This window comes from Siniperca chuatsi, linkage group LG12 (assembly GCF_020085105.1).
Source record: "Siniperca chuatsi isolate FFG_IHB_CAS linkage group LG12, ASM2008510v1, whole genome shotgun sequence".
NCBI classification, from domain to species: Eukaryota; Metazoa; Chordata; class Actinopteri; order Centrarchiformes; family Sinipercidae; genus Siniperca; species Siniperca chuatsi.
The window spans coordinates 3,378,648-3,395,394 of record NC_058053.1 but is presented as its reverse complement, the minus strand read 5'-3'; the positions used below and the strand labels follow the sequence as shown (position 1 = coordinate 3,395,394).

The window sequence follows — 16,747 nt, the reverse complement described above, 5'->3', positions numbered from 1 at the left end:
CAATTCATGACAGAAGTTATCTCATTGTACTTTTCCTATAGAGCAGGTCTAGACCGTACTCTTAATAATATTATTGACAGAGACCCAACAAATCCCAAGTTGTCCCATTCTCTGAATTTTTCCCTGTATAGGTATATTCGCCTCTTTCAAACTTCTTCTTTGCAGCCACCATTTTTTCATTTTAACACCTATTTCTGTGATGTGCACTTCTATAGCGGCTTACGTTGTGTGGCACAGTGAGAGCAAACAGCAAATGACCCGCTTATTGTAATGTTTTAAAATATAATTCTAAATCTCAACATTTTCATTAGTTAATGGGTTGATGGCAACAGCCCATGCATTATTAATAAAATATGAAATATATATATTTTAAAAATCTCATTCTGTCCGAGCCTGACTTCCAGCAGTAGTTTTGGGCCCAAACCCATTGGGTCCAGTCGGGTTCGGGCAGAGAATCAAAGCTCGAACTCGAGGGTATCTTCGTTGTGCCCTTGCAGTCATCTTGCCTGGGCGACCACTTCTAGGGAGATTTGCGACAGTTCTCAGTCGCCTCCATTTCTAGATAACCTGTCTGACTCTGGATGGATGAATATCTAAAGTCTTACAGATGACTCTGTAACCCTTTCTACTTTTATATAAATCAATTATTATTGATCTAAGGTCTTCTGAGAGGTATTTCCTTCAAGGCATGGTTCACATCAGCTGAGGCGTCCTGTGAATAGCAAACTCAAAACGTTTGAGTGGTTTTTATAAGTCAAAGTAGCTCTAATCCATACCTCCAAACTCATTACATTGATTGGACACCAGGTAATTCCATAAAAGTAATTCCAAATGGTTCTTTTCTCTTTTCCTTGACACTGTATGTGAAAAGTTTTGAAAATATCTCAATAGTTTATAGTTAAGCAGGGCATTGTAATGAATTAGTTATTCAGGATTTTATCTAGTTATTGTTGTTGATTTTCTAACTAAAGTAATTCTTCTTCTTACCCTGTCATCTAACAGAGCACACGACTCTGGAAAGGAACACAGTATTAAGACATGCACTGATAAACAGGACAATACCCAAGTGGGAAAGAAGAACTGTACAAATCAACAACATTGGTATGACATTGGAATCATCTTGGTGCAAAACTTCAATATGGTTTGTGATAATGATTTGCTGTTCTCTATCTTGCCCTTACACATTGTCTGTATTATCATAATTACTACCACTATTGCCATGTTTACATCAACCAACTTTTTTTATCTTCACCACGCGGCCTTTTTAAACAGAGATACAATACAATACAGTAAAGAAGACCTGTCATTACGGCAGGTTACGCAGTGCATGCACTGTAGTAACCTGGTTACTGTACATTCCTGGTTAGATTTTTCCCTTACCCCCAACCTTATTTTGATTTACTTATTTTAACTTTCAACTGAACTTTTTTTGGCTCTAGAAATGGCCCTGTCAGTCTGTCCACCACTTTGGTTCAGACTGAAATATCTCAACTATTGAACTATTTGATCAGCATGAAATTGAAACTGAAGTGATCCCTTAACTTTTAATCTACCGACATCATCAGGTCAAAGTTTAAATTTGTCCAATACTTTGGTTTATGACCATCAATCTCAGCTGTACTTTGTGTTTGGTGCTAATTAGCAAATCTCGGCATGCTGACATGCTAAACTACGATAGTGAACATAGCAAATGTTTTACCTGCTAAACATCAGCATGTTAGTATTGTCATCGTTAGGGTATTAACATTCTTACGTGCACTATAAAACATGATGCCGACCTCCTGACAGCAAGAAGAAGAGCTCCTTTGTTTGTTGTATTTGGCTGAAAAACATGAAAATGTCCTAAAAAGAAAACGGTGTGTGCGACTGCTTAGCGAGAATAGGATCATGGATGGGGAATACGGTACATACATACAGTGCATGAAACAAGCTTCCAGTTTGCTTTTCTAGTGCATGCGCTGTCCATGCGCTTGTAGTGTGTACCCTAGCACCCATGCGGATACCATGAACTGGCCTGAAGTTTGTGTGTGTGTGTTGGGCAGCTGATGAAAGAACAGCACAAATGGGCTTAAAATGTACAAATAATCAAATGTTCAAAGTGTTTGTTTCAGTCACACTTTGGATTGAGCCAACAGCCAATCTGCTGTCATGGTGATACTTTCCCTGTCTGATGTCTTTGTTCCACATGCTCATGTGTAAAAAAAAACCCCAAAACAATTAGAAACCCAATTATGGGTTTACATGTCCAAGAAATCAGCTTTCTCCAGGAGAAATCTAGCTGGGGAAATTCTCTGCTCCCCTACCCAGATTATGAAAACTGGGTTTCTTGTTAACATGGGCAAAAAATGGTTACTGGGGAATCCCAAACTGTAACCTTAAGGGCATATGAATGCACTGCTGGTGACAGTAGTGATAGTTTCTAGCATAATATGTGCCCATCAACGGAACAGTAGGCTCACTAAGATCTGATTGTCAATGTAAATTCAGAATAAATCTAGTGAACAGGTGCAGAGCTTTTTGAGGTGATTATGAAACAGCCCTGGAATCAGAAATGCTGCAGTATATTGTTTCAATTAGAGGGGGCAGCTTACCATATGGCTTCCTTTCTCTAATATGTGTTCACTACTAGAGACAATGTGATACATATGTACAGTAAGGCCTTTTGCATAGAAACACAGTCAGATGAGACGCCTGTCATCAAACATTGAAGGCAAGTGAAATCATAGGCTTATTTTTCACATGAACCACTAGATTTATTTCACATTTATTTTGGGTGTTGAAGGATTTCCATAGAACCTATTGATTCTTAGTCATTCAGGTCATAGTACACATACAGCAGTAGTCAAAGGCAACTAGACTTGCTGTGTAGCCTTAAAGACATTTTAACACTCATTTAATAGGCTTCAACTTCAGTTCTCGTATACTTTATCAGGTCTGATCAGTGCTGTCCTATCTTTGCCCCACTGGTTCACACCAGTTAACACCTCTAATAACGATCCCACGACTGCTTCTTCATTTCAGCGACTCTCACATCTCATCCTTGTGTGAATCATTCACGTAGGTTTTAAAAAAACTTCCTAGCCATAAGGCCTCTTGAAAACATTTTCGAGTCAAGTTGTCTTTGACATCCTACTATGATAAATGTAAAATTCAAAGACTATGTTAAACCTTAAGGGAAGCAAAATCATTCAGACTACCAACTCAGGAAAACAATTTACTGTGTAAGTTCTCCCGTCTGTTCTTTACTATGACTAATTAGTAAAGACTTCTTCCATGAATGATGAAACTACTGTGTTGACCTGACCATGCAGTGCAGCGCTTTATTGTAGTCAGAAGGATAGATGTACATGCAGTATATAACAAAATTCCCACTGTGACTCATCTTCACCATAAAAATGCACTCTGAACTGAAGGTTAAGCTGTGAGTTAGAAAAATGTGTAGCAGGAAATTTATTCTTGAGTACAAATGACAAGACATTAAAATCATGAAATTCTGTTGTTGGCTTTTTTTTTTTGCAGCACTTCGTCTGGAGTTAATTGTCCCAGTAGATTTGGATGAAACGAAGGAGCACCCACTTCTGCTGATTCTGTATGTCATTTTATTTTTAAATACATTTGCTATTTTAAGGAGAACTTTTTAATATATGCTGTATTGCCTCATCTCATTTGCACCAATGCAGAATAATTTAATTCAATCATTTATTAAATGAAGAAGCTAAGAAACAAATGCTTGTAAATTAAGCAGCAAATTTGGGCCTTATATTAGAGGTTCCTAACCGGGGGGTCTAGACACCCACAAAGGGTCGCAAGATACATTTGAAAGGTTGTGTGATGACTTACTCGTCATACTTATTCTAACTTATACTTTTTCAGTCTTACCGTTGATCTATACTTTTTTTGTTGTAAACTGCCTCTTAAGGACTCTAAAAATATTCGAATAACACAAGGGGAAAAAATCAGTCAATGGTTGAACTGGCTTACAGCTGGTAGATACAGATGGGTGACAAATTAAAGGAAAAACCAACATGAAGTGTTTTAGTACGGAGTCAGGCCACCACGAGCCTCCAGAACATTGTGGTCGAGGTGGGGGCCTTGTTACTGTCTATAGGAAGCATTTAATGTGTAACCTCATAGCTTGCAATGATTTTTCCTCCTTTGAAGTGCTCATTTTTAAACTTGGTGGCCCCCTCCCAGTCATATTGGCTATTATTTATCACCCCCCTAAACCAGTTGGTTTCTTCTTGTTGGAACTCCCTGAGTTTTTATCCAGTCTTGTTTTAAATTATGACAGAATTGTTCTTTGTGGTGATTTTAATATTCATGTTAATGACTCTTCTAATCCCCTTGCTGCTGATTTTTTTTAAATATCACTGACTCTTTTAACTTTCAACAACATGTGTCTGGCCAAACTCATTCCCCTGGCCACACCTTAGACCTAGTCTTTAGTCTGGGCCTGAAAACCCCATCGGTGGAAATCAGGGACATGTTTGTATCTGATCACCTATGCATTGTTTTTAACTGTGAATTACAGGCTGCTAGTACTGTCTTATCCCGCTCTGAGTACACACGTGTCCTTAATGAGCATAGTGCCTCAAAATTCTGTACACTGTTAAATTATTCTGGCAGAGTGTTTCCCGATTCCTCCAACACCAACCAGTTGGTTGATTATTTTAACTACCTGTGTTCTTCAACCTTAGATCTCATAGCTCCTCTGAAAAATAGACCAAACTCAAAGACTAGAAAACAGCCATGGCTAAATGACAGTATTCGAAGCTGTAAAAGGAAATGCAGAAGATCAGAACGCAGATGGAAGAAATCAGGTCTCCAGGTCCACTTTGTGGCCATGAAAGAGTTATTATGCCTTTATAATAGGATGGTGAAGGATGCAAGAACATATCATTTCTCTGCACTTATTTCTGCCCATCACCACAACCCCAGATTCCTATTTAAGACTGTGGATCAGTTAGTTAACCCTGCCTCTCCTTGTGCCTCTGCTGATTGTGATTGTTTCTTTTGCACTTTGCTGGAAAGGTGGAGTTAATAAGATCTGATATCACCCCCAACCCTGCCGTTTTAGATGTGGATCACCCGCTCAGGGATTCTTTGAGCAATTTTTCTGCTGTTACTCTGCCTGAACTCGCAGACATCATGTCTCTTAAGAGAGTGTTCTCCAGCCCTCTGGACAAAATCCCAACTAGGTTTTTATTGGAAGTTATGGATTGTATTGCGCCCCATTTGCTAATTATTTTGAACAGCTCGCTGTCTACTGGCTGTGTCCCAGATTACTTTAAAACTGCTTGTGTCCAGCCAGTCCTAAAAAAACCTGGGCTTGATCCCACCCTCCTGGATAACTATCGTCCAATCTCCAAACTGCCTTTTATTTCAAAGGTTCTCGAAAAAACTTGTATCTAAGCAGCTTCTTGCTGCTGTGGAAAACAATAATACCTTTGAAAAGTTCCAATCTGGTTTTCATCAGCACCACAGCACTGAGACAGCCCTTCTTAAAGTCACTAATGACCATTTAATGAATGCAGACGCAGGCATGTGTTCAATTCTTGTGCTGCTGGACTTAAGTGCTGCCTTTGACATAATTGATCATGGCATTCTCTTGGGGACTCTCTTGGCACTGGGTGGGCATATCTGCACGGTCACAAGCCAAAAAGGTTGGGAAACTTTGGGGTGTTGAAGAATCCTTGGGCTTCTTTGTGGACTAATCTCATGCTGTCATTTCACAGTGGCAGCGCCCCTGGTGGCCAGGCTGTGAGTGACCGCTTCTCTCTCAGCTGGGACTCTGTGCTGGTCAGCTCAGACGGCGTCATCGTGGCTCGTCTGGACGGCCGGGGCAGCGGCTTCCAGGGTCAGAGGATCCTGCACGAGGTTCACCAGAGACTGGGAACCGTTGATGTTCAGGACCAGATCGCAGCTCTGGAGTAAGTTTTATTTATTTATTTTTTTGTTGAAAATGATCCAGTTGATTCTACTTGACTTTGTTAACAAACTGTATACAGTATAGTGTGGGGTTCACCAAATAAGGCTGACACCAATGCTGATATTTTTGTATTGACAGTGCTGGCATGCCTATGTGGTAGACATAGCCTACCACATAGGCTAGTGTCAAACTAGGCAAGTGTCGAACTTGTACCATTTGTACCAAGTCTTATACCTTATTTACTTTTCTCAGTAATGCTCCCTTTCTTAGACATCTTGGGGGTCGACTTGTTTGCTGTCTTACCAGGTGTTAGATGAGAGGGTTATATTGGTTAAGTCTCTGTAAGTTTAGTAAAGAGACTGGTCCAGGACATGCTAGCTTAGCACAGTGGCTGGAGCTGGAGGGGGAGCTATAGCCTCTGTCAGAAGAGGTGAAATTTGCCTTCCCAGCAACTCCAAAATTGTCCTATTCGTATATTTGGATGTGGTAGCTGGCTAGCTAGCCACTGGTAAGCCTCATTGTGAGGGTGGAACTTTTGGATTGCTTGGATTGCCTAGTGGACTAGGTTAGGTGTCGATTGTGAATAGCTCCAAGTAGGCTAGTTAAAAACATTAAGTCTGTCTTAATACAATATTCACATGCCACATGTTCACTGAAAGAGTTATTGGTTTATGTAATATCTTGTCCATATGGCTGTGGAGTTATCCCTTTCTAGTGCGACTCCATTGTAAGAAATGCTAATGTGAAGCTTTGGGCTTCTGAGTAAGCTGAATCAAGTGGTGGTCACGTGTAGGTTTTTTTAACCTACAATCTTTCAGTGTAGTCTTATTAGGAAGGGATCACTTCATTTTTGCTATTTAGTTAACTCGATCTAAATTTTCAGGCACTTGGTCAGGCTACCCTATATCGATGGCAACAAAGTTGGAGTTTATGGAAAGGTAACAGCCACTGTATCTAATAAATAAATAACCACATAAAATGTATACTGTTTCTTACCCAAGATTCTTTTAAAGCAGCTATGTCGTTGTTGTTTTCCAGGAGTATGGAGGATTTCTTTCCTCTCTGCTGCTCCTCTCCCACAGCTCTATGTTCCAATGTGGCATTGCTGTAGCTCCTATAACAAACTGGAGACTCTATGGTAAGATGGACAAGAATGTTACAGTGATGGAATATCATACATACTTACAATATTACAATCATCTGAAGTTGTAGCTTATCCTGAAAGTTACAAGGACATTCAAACAGCCAGTTATCCCAATTATTCCATATTTGGTCATTAATGCTGACATGTGTTCATTATCAGTTTTAAGCTACGTATATGTCTTAGAATAGTCATGGTCATGGAATTTGATTTAACAAAACAAAGAAACGACAAACAAATCCAAGAAGGCTAATGAACAGAGTGGAGCAACATTAATCATGGTGGCTTAGTGGTAGAGCAGGTCGCCTACTAATCGGGGAGTCAGTGGTTTGGTCCTGGCTTTCCCCAGCCCACCTTGGGCAAGATACTGAACCCAAATTGCTTATGAGTGTGTGTGAATAATTAGTTTCTTTGATGGTATCTGCTATTAGTGTGTGAATGGGGTGAATGTGACATGTAGTGTAAAGCGCTTTAGAGTGACTAGAAAGGCAATATACAAGTACAATCCATTTACCATAATCATCAATGGCATTTTCTGTTTGTCACAATGTTCAATATTAAGTGAAGAAGTAATATTGAAAGGAATTGGAAGTGTTATCATTGATGAATAGTGAGTGAATAAAAACAGCAATGCTGTCCCTATTCACAATGTCTCCCCATTAACTGTTTCCTTTTTCATCCGTATAAAGGGTCAGCCTCCACTGAGAAATACTTTGGCTTCCCAGCAAACGAGGATCACAAATATCAAGTAAATGTCAGTGTTGTTTTTGAAGGTTTCTTAGGTTCATTTGGAATGAAAACTCCTTCAATGTGTCAATAGCATTAATTGTTCATGTAGAGTAAACAGCTAAATTACATGCTCATTCCACTCTGTTTGTATTGAAAATGCTCCTGGCCTGACACTGTATTATACACAATGCTGTCTCGCAGCTGTAATGCAAACTAGACTTGTGAGAAACAGTTCATTATAGACACAGGACACATGTTATTTGTGCAAGTGCAATGACCAGCACAAAACGTGGTAGGTCTTGAGAGGAAGTTTCCAAGCACACCTGTCATTTCCATTCATATGAGGGGCATTGGCGGCATGTGCAAAGAGGCTGGGTGAAGTGGAATCCAAAACTGGAGAGAGCGGTGATTATTGTCCTCTCAGCGAGTCACATTTCTTGTCTCATACCTTTAAAGCCGTTGTTCCAATCCCAGTGGGGCATGTCATAAATGTCTGAACACACCGTACCACATACCTGCAGCTAAAGGAAGATGGTTTTATAGTTGTGTTTATGTCTGTGGAGAGACTGAAAGAATTGCCGGTTTTATTTGGCAACACAGTGATCTGAATACATAATAACTTTTACATGTAGTTTCTTACTGTTGTATGATAAAATAAAACAAATATAATAAAATAGAAATAAGTAATAGAAACAGCAATAGTTTATGCTGTGATACAATCATTTTATGGCTTCTTGATGCACAGGATTAACAAACGCTCAGATTCTGGGTCAACTTCAGATGAACTTGGAAACTGGTGTGGTGTTTGGGTTAGTCCCCAACAGGCCTTTTTCACATCATAGCAGGAAAAGCACAGGTGTAACTAATAACATTAATGATGGCTGCATTCCATTTAGGTATGCCAGCTTCAGGGCTCAAGTTGTGAACATGCTGGCATGGCTTGGGACAGTTAAATAGAAAAAATGTATTACACCTGTGCTTTTCCTGCAAAATGTCTGCTGTGAAAAACATCTATTGCAATGTCAAAGAATTTTGAATTCACTACAGCACGATATTGCAAAGATTGGCACCTTTGACTAACTTCTTCTCCATAGCAACAGCGACTGAGGCTAATGGGTATTGTAGTATTTGGAGCCATCTGCCATGCCAAACTGGAAGAAAATAGATGATTTCTCAGAAACAACGTTGAAATTTAAAATAATGGCCATAACGTAAACATATAGAATTGTTACATTATCCCAGATACTCTTAGATTTCTATCTTAAAGAACACTGATGATATGATTAAAGAAAATGTGAAATGGGGATTTATAGTTTACAGAGTAACACAGCACCAGAAACAGACGTGGTTCAGAGACATCTGCTCTTGCCCATAATGGCATTGTTGTTATTGATGGTAGTGTTACTCTAAAAACTGTACAGTCATTCCCCTGTTTTTACTTACTTACTACTGTACTGTTACTTATAGTATTACTACTTGATTGGAGCTGTGTATTATAGTAACTCTGTCTTTCTGTTGAAAGATAAGATATTCAGATGTTTGTGAGATGTTGTTTTAGATGATGAGATGTTGTTTAGATGATGTTACAGCTGTTGCTGTTTCTGTCTGTGGAGGGTAATTTTACTTCTCTGGCAGATTTCCAGTCTGCTCAGTGACATCACAGCACAGAGTCCTCTGAACTTTCTTATTATCCACGGCACAGCAGATGGTGAGTATAGGTACAGGTACTGGCAATAAAGCAGATATGTAGATGTATAATAGGGTTTATTGGCAGGCTAAACATTAGAAACTCCACTCTTGGTCTTGAGTCTGGTCTGAAGAGTTATTTTGTGATATTTCCTGTCCCCTGCATTTTCTTGGCCTTGGCCTTGTATTGGATATTTAATTGACTTTTTGCAGCAAATTTAAAATACTATTCATAAAATGTGCTATTTTCTTTGTACGCTATTTTTGCTATTCCTCTATCACTTCTTTTGTAGGAAGGGCTTTTAACATGCAGAAACCTTGTTTATGTACAGTAATAGTACTTTCTGTGCATTGGTTGGTTGAATGTGGCAATCTCATTCCTGACCCCACCTGGTCAAGGACTACATCACTGGTCTATACAAAATTTACATGTGATGAAGTAACTTGTTGCACAATGTGATTTGCTGGGCACATGTTTTGCCACTACAATTCATTTTCATTAAATTCCCAACTGTGGAAGTGCAATGGACTGAGTAGCTGTCGTGTCAGGCTGTGATGAATTTTCACTTGAATTATCTGTTCTTTTTTCAGCCACTGTTCATTTCCAGCATTCTGCTGAGTTGGTCAAACTGCTGTCTGCATCAAATGTTAACTACACTCTCCAGGTGACAATTCATTTCATTTTAATAAACAAGAGGAGACCTTGATGTTGTGTTTAGGGGCCAAACAAGCAACCTTCTTAGTCTTATGGTTTAAAAAGCAACTAAATAACTAGGGCTGAATAACAACAGGACTTGTTCAGTTCTATCTGAAAATATGTGCATGTCGAAAAGCACAGAGAATGTCTGGTCAGATCTTGTTTTCTTGTTGGATCAGATATTTCCTGATTTACTTATTACTTACTTAGAAATAATAATAGAAATAGTTTCCTGATTATCTTATTTAGGCGAAGTTCTTGTATAGCTGCTTGCATTAAGACAACATTTAACATTTGAGAAATGTCTTCTTAAATCATTTGTGCAGAATAACAAGTTTGTATTTCTCAAAGTAATGTATCAAAATAGTGTTGCTTTTACCAAACTCAAGTATTGTATTGGCACTAATATTTGCAAGATTTCAAATGATACCCCGGCCTGACCCTGACCTTATATGGTCGAAAGTTTCAAGTTTCTTGCACCTGTCAGAACACCCTCACTGTTAGGTGTGGTCACAAGTGTGCTCTGTTGTTGTTTTTCAACATCCCCCTCTGTGAGATGATTTTAGAAGCCTATATTGTTTTTTTAATCTCACGAGCACGAACCTCTTTTTTGAAAATCCTTTAATGTAGTATCGAATAGTATAGTATAGAAACTGTGGTCATTTTGTACCAGTCATTTGTAATGGTTTTGGATGACACTGGCAATAGTGAAGCTCAGATCATAAAAAGCTCATGGGTCTTTTTGGAAGACAATGACAAATGACCAGTTTTTCGTTTACTTCGGAGGACTTGAGTAAAGTTGATTTGGAGAGCTGCACCAGCAGACATTAAGACAAATCTTCGTTCTTAACCTTCAAGGAATAGTTTGACATTTTGACAGATGCTTATTTGTTTTCTTGCTGAGAGTTAGACACGTCTGAACAGTAAATATGTAGCTGGAGCCAGCAGCCGGTTATCTTAGCTTAGCATAAAAACTGGAAACAAGAGGAAACAGCTAGCCTGGCTCTGTCAATGGTAACAAAAAAACCCAGTCACTTCCTGGGGTCTGCGCTGGTTGCCTGGCAACTGCTTGCAGCCAAGAAATAGTCTGGCACATCACCCCCCGCAAAACAGTGAATATTTGTTTTTACACTTAGTTTCTTTTTATACAGATCAAACAAACAAGATATAATGTGTTAATTAGTGTGCTTTAGAGGTGTTGGTAGCAGATTGTGTTACCTTTGTACAGAGCCAGGCTAGCTGTTTCCAGTCATTGTGCTAAGCTAAGCTAATCAGCTGCCGGCTCAAGCTACATGTATAGCATACAGATGTGAGAGTGGTAACGTTCTTCTCATTTAACGCTCGGCAAGAAAGTGAATAAGCATATTCCCCAAAATGTCGAACTATTCCTAAATTGGAATTTGATATAGTACTTGTGATGCTGCGTTCTCTAAATGTGCCACTGCTGTGTTTGACATTTAGAATGTAAGCACATTTTGTAGAATTAAAAATAGAAGGTTAAATAAATGACACTTTGTTTTCTATTTCCTGCTGCCTAGATTTTCCCAGATGAAGGACACGATATTGCCTCCGCCAAGAGCCAACACTACATGCTAAACTCAGTGCTCACCTTCTTCAAGCGCTGCTTTGAGGAGGAGCAGGTTGTTGTCCCGCAGACATCTAAAGACGATGACTAGCCTGCAGAGCCTCCTGCAGTGAGACAGTTTTGTGAAGAATGACGAGTGTAGCGAGTGCTGTCATGAGCCAACAAAGAGAGGCTGTATTTTGCTGAAGGGCTGCTATCTGTAAAAGCACTCCAAGAGTGTTACAGTGTTAAAACCTACAGACCTACAGCATGTAAGATACATAGCATTACATTTGTTAGGACCAGAGTTGTGATGATTAAGTTGAATTGAAAAGATGGTTGTATTGTCGCTGTATTCTAATTCTTCAGATTATAATTATTGTTTGTAATGTTTGTTATCATACTGAGTATAAATGTCAGGGAATTAAAGAAACTTGTATTTTTCCATTAGAGTATACATTTTGCTGTAATCTACTGTGAACATTTCTATCTACTGCAAACAAAACAATTTAACTTAATACCAACATTTGGAAGATCATATCACAAAACTATTTTTGCAGGTGCCTTTACCTCATTACAGTGGTCACTATTTTCCAACCTTAGAGCTAACACAGTGTTGATAGACTTACCATAATGTCTAATTAGATAATGAAGATTAAATGTCAGCACTGAGGATCACCAGAGCATCTGCATCATCACTTGACCGACCAGAAGACTAAAAACAATTACCATATGGTGGTTTAATCACATTCAGGTAACCATTATGTGAAACGTTAGCCCCATTCGGACTGGATTTATTTCTCTAGGGGAGGTGGAGTGATTTAAACTTTACCTGAGCAGGTCAGTGATTTAAATCCTGTCTGTAGCGTATATGTGGACAATTTCTCACCCCCATCTTAGTAATACCAGCTGCAGTTACCTGCTGTTTATCTCGCTGGTCCTTCTGTAATTTAAAGCGACGTCCTTGTTTTTCATACTGGATCTGAGTTTTTCCGCGGGAAGAGATGCTTGTCCCTCGTTATTTCTGAATCAACTCTGTGAAATTTGACTTTTGTGTAAAAATTGATTAAGTCAAAATGATTTTGCTAATCTGATAGATGGAAACATGCTAACACCAACATATAGGCCTATTTGTGAACCAATATAACAGCAGAAAAAATTAAAGCCATCGGGAGAGCAAGACCCACATAAAAGCTAATCAGATGTGCTATTGTGATGTCAGCTACAGGTATTATATGGCCTATATTTGTTTACATTTTGGCAAATTGACACCATTAAAGTATGCCAAATGAGCTTTTAGCAGTACCTGTTTGCAGTGTACTCATGGGTATAGGCTACAGACACCTCTAACTGAATTACTTTGATGCTGAAGAAAACTTAAAAATGTGATAATTCTCAGGCAAGTTCTGAAGCGTCTTTTTTTCTATGATTTCTGATCAGAATTCTGGTCGTTTATTTGCGATGGATACTGAGTTATGAGTCCAAATGAGTCAATTTTTGACTCAAATTCACGTCACGCAGTATAATTGCCCCTGTGGACGCTTTTGGCTTTCTCTTTTTGCTTTGTCCTGCTGAATGTTCATGTCTACAGACCACATCCTGTAATTTTAATGATTAATGTTAATCTGGCAGAAATATATGCTGGATTGAATAAAATTCATATTACAGAATATTATACTTTTATTGATCAGAAAAGTTATTATATCATTGATTTCAGAGCAATACGATGATACATGTAGTCTTTTATCTAGACTGTGAAGAAACTACATTGCAGTAATACTGATTGGTATCATGTGATACCTTTCATGATCAAGTCCACTCAGTACACAATACAATGGTATTGGATGTAGCATACTAGATTATTCTCTGACCATGATCATGTGCTGCTTACACTTATGCACTGCAACTGATTGTGTCATATATACTGTGCATTATAGTTATTATGTTGACAGTAGACATTTGTATACTTGGGAAAATGTTTATGCTGAAATAAATTGTTAAACAAGACAGTCTTGCATCTGTGTGTTGCATTGTTTGCTGTTGTGCTTAAAGGACGAAGCAATAACATGATTTCATTTAGAGCCATATCTGATACAACATACTCAATCTTGATTTAAAATTGCTGATGGCGCACCAGTGACATACAATGTTTAGAGGTAGCAGCAGTGACAGACATTATCTTGCAGTTGCTTTCAAGTCAAAGCCACAGTCTGTTATAGTGTGAGTGTTTTTCATTTCCTGTTTTATTTTGTAGTATTCTCCTTCCCTTGTCAGTCTTGTGGTTTTACTTCCTGTCTTTGTTTGCTGTGCCTCCAGTTTTCCACTTCCCTGTTTCCACCACTGCCAGCGGTAACCCGTTACCTTTTACCCGGACCTGTATCTGCCTATCTGCCTGTTACCTGTTTGTTGCCTGTCTGCCTGCCTGTACCTGCCTGTAAACCACTTCACCCAATAAACACTGTAGTCACCTGGCTTCCTCATCCTCAAACCGCTTCCTGGTCTTCTGCATTTGGGCCCACATACTACACAGCATACGACACAATCTGCTTCAAATGACACTTTAAAGGAATAGTTGAACGTACACTCAATGGAAATGTGTTTACTGAGATGAGAAGATTAAGAACAATGGCATGTCTGTGTAAAGTATGGTGAAGGTAAGACATGGTTAGCCTAGCAATTAGCTTAAAGATTAGAGGCAGACATGCTGTAAAAAACTGAGATGATGAGTAGTGGGGTGGGGATGTTATATGTTATACGTTTCATAGACGTCATAGATTTCCATCCAACAAACTAGACCAACTGAAACATGGATCCCAACACAGCAAAAGAAGACAAAAGCTGAGTGTCTACTCTGAGCATTGTATTAGATGATTATTTTAAAAATGGAAATTGCCACCAGAACTTAGAACTTAATTCTGTACTCTAAAAGTAGTTCCAGTACCTAACATCCCCTAAAAACAGAAATTGTCTTATTTTCTTTTACATTTGTCTGTCTGTACAGCTTTGACAAAGCCGAGTCAGCTGCTTCCAGTCTTTATGTTGTCTAAGCTAAGCTAAACACATCTTCACTCCATCTCTGTACTTAACACGCAGACATGAGACTGATATCAATCTCACTTACAGAAAGAAAGCAATGAAGTGTATTTCCCCAAATGCTGAACTGCCGTATTCTGCATTGAAGTGTGACAGTGTATCTATCCTGCTGAGAGCTGAGCACAAATGGGGAAGCCTCTCACTCAACTGTGACTTTTTTTTCTTTTTTTTTTGAAGTAATTCAAGATTCAATTAAACAACATCACATCCTGAGATATCCCATGACACTTTGCTTCCGCTTGGCTCCTTCTTTATGTATTTACTGGAATAAAGCTGTTCTCTCGTGAGATGTGCATTGTCCTATGCAAAGTTTACATAATGACTACAAAGTTAACATTTGTTTGAAATTTTAGCTGCAACACAAAGAAAAATGAAAATTTAGTTTTCAACAACAGCAGTTTTGACTCAATGGAAAAAACTCCTTATTAATAACATTAGCCTACAGAATCCCATCAGTTAGTGGCTAGTTTAACATCTGGCCAAAGGACAACAGCGATGTTTACAGTGATGTTGATGAATGTGATTGTCCTTGTAAAAAGAAATCAGTAAACTTGGAGTAAACCAGCCACATGGCAGGCTCACTAACAAACTTCAAGATGAGGTTCAAAGTTCATCCCACTTTGGAAACAGCAGCTGAGACAAATAATGTCACCAAACTAAATGGAAATTTGAGAGTCTGGCCAAACTCGTTCTGCTGATGAAGACCATGTGATTTGATTAGAAGCTTCAGAACAGCTACTAAATGGACATTGTGGTGAGATTGTTTTCTCAAACTTCAAGATGTCCGGAAAGAATTCATACGTCAGACATACTGACAGACAGTGATAACTGCTGACAGCAGATTTCCTTCTTGCTTGTGCCTGGACCATGGCGTGAAAATACACAAACATTTCTTATGGCAATCAAACATAACTGAGCAGTGTTGTGGCATGACAGAAGTTGATAAAGACCAGCCCATCCAAACAGGTGTGAGTTATTCTGGCTGATTCAACCCTCTTCTCAGGCTCAGACTGGGCAGAACGCTTCAAAGGAAAGAAGAGTCAGTCCATCAAGCATCGTCTGTTTCCAACCATACAGAAGAGGTCTAATCTAAAGAGGTCCAGTCTAAAATAACTGAACGAAAACCTGTGCATGTACAAGGCCTATAAAATCAGTGAAAGAGTAAACTGCTATAACTCTTGCTTTGCATTCATATGAAGTTGCCACCCAGACCAGCCACTTTACACACACCGTAACTATGTTACCTGTACAGCCGGTAGTTACTATGTGTTTGCTGTTGTTGGCACTGCATCTGGAGAACTGAACTGGAGCCAGATTCAATGTGTGTGCAAACAAACCCAGTGCATAATTTTGATTTTGAATCTAATTGCATGTTTACTGTAATTACCACTTGAGAACAGTATGAAGTGTATAATAGTTAGTCCTGCTAGTCTACTAATACTCTTACGTGCAGGACTATTTCTTGGCGGGGCGTAGTGACTTCCTGGAGTCTCCGCTGGTTGCTTGGCAACTTTGACTGCTCAAAGCCCAGAAATAGTTTGGCACATAACTCCTTTAAAAGTTTTTGTTTTACACTATTTGTACAGATGAAACAAATGAGATGTACAGTGTTAATTAGTGAGCTGTAGAGGTAGCTAGGCACCCCTGTTTCCAGTCTTTATGCTAAGCTAAACGAACCAGTTGCTGGCTGTAGCTCTGTACTTATCTTACAGACATGAGAGTCGTATCAGTCTTCTCATCTAACTCTCAAGAGAGCAAATAAGTGTATTTCCCAAAATGTTGAACTATTCCTTTAACAACGATTCTGCCTTAACAATCAAACTACAACTGTAAATATGCCATCTGCATATTTCGCCTGCACATTTGCATTGAACTGGTCCTCTGAGCTATTTAATGTCCTTAGCACAC

At 39.0% G+C, this 16,747-nt stretch overlaps 1 protein-coding gene across 9 annotated transcripts in view; it reads left to right on the top strand.

The window, feature by feature from the left end:
- The window catches only part of LOC122885506 (inactive dipeptidyl peptidase 10-like), a 138,358-nt gene extending 124,605 nt beyond the window's left edge, over positions 1 to 13,753 (top strand). For 3 of the 9 annotated variants that reach the window (XM_044216686.1, XM_044216684.1, XM_044216690.1), the window contains 9 exons: positions 1,003 to 1,101; positions 3,520 to 3,589; positions 5,736 to 5,930; positions 6,813 to 6,867; positions 6,968 to 7,067; positions 7,760 to 7,824; positions 9,435 to 9,507; positions 10,077 to 10,150; positions 11,721 to 13,753. In XM_044216686.1, the coding sequence (XP_044072621.1) occupies positions 1,003 to 1,101; positions 3,520 to 3,589; positions 5,736 to 5,930; positions 6,813 to 6,867; positions 6,968 to 7,067; positions 7,760 to 7,824; positions 9,435 to 9,507; positions 10,077 to 10,150; positions 11,721 to 11,858 (869 nt within the window). In that variant the 3' untranslated portion in view covers positions 11,859 to 13,753. Of the gene's footprint in view, positions 1 to 1,002; positions 1,102 to 3,519; positions 3,590 to 5,735; positions 5,931 to 6,812; positions 6,868 to 6,967; positions 7,068 to 7,759; positions 7,825 to 9,434; positions 9,508 to 10,076; positions 10,151 to 11,720 lie in introns of those variants that run through there. The other 6 variants (XM_044216685.1, XM_044216689.1, XM_044216688.1 and 3 more) reach the window with 6 other exon arrangements.
- Positions 13,754 to 16,747: the final 2,994 nt, after the last annotated feature.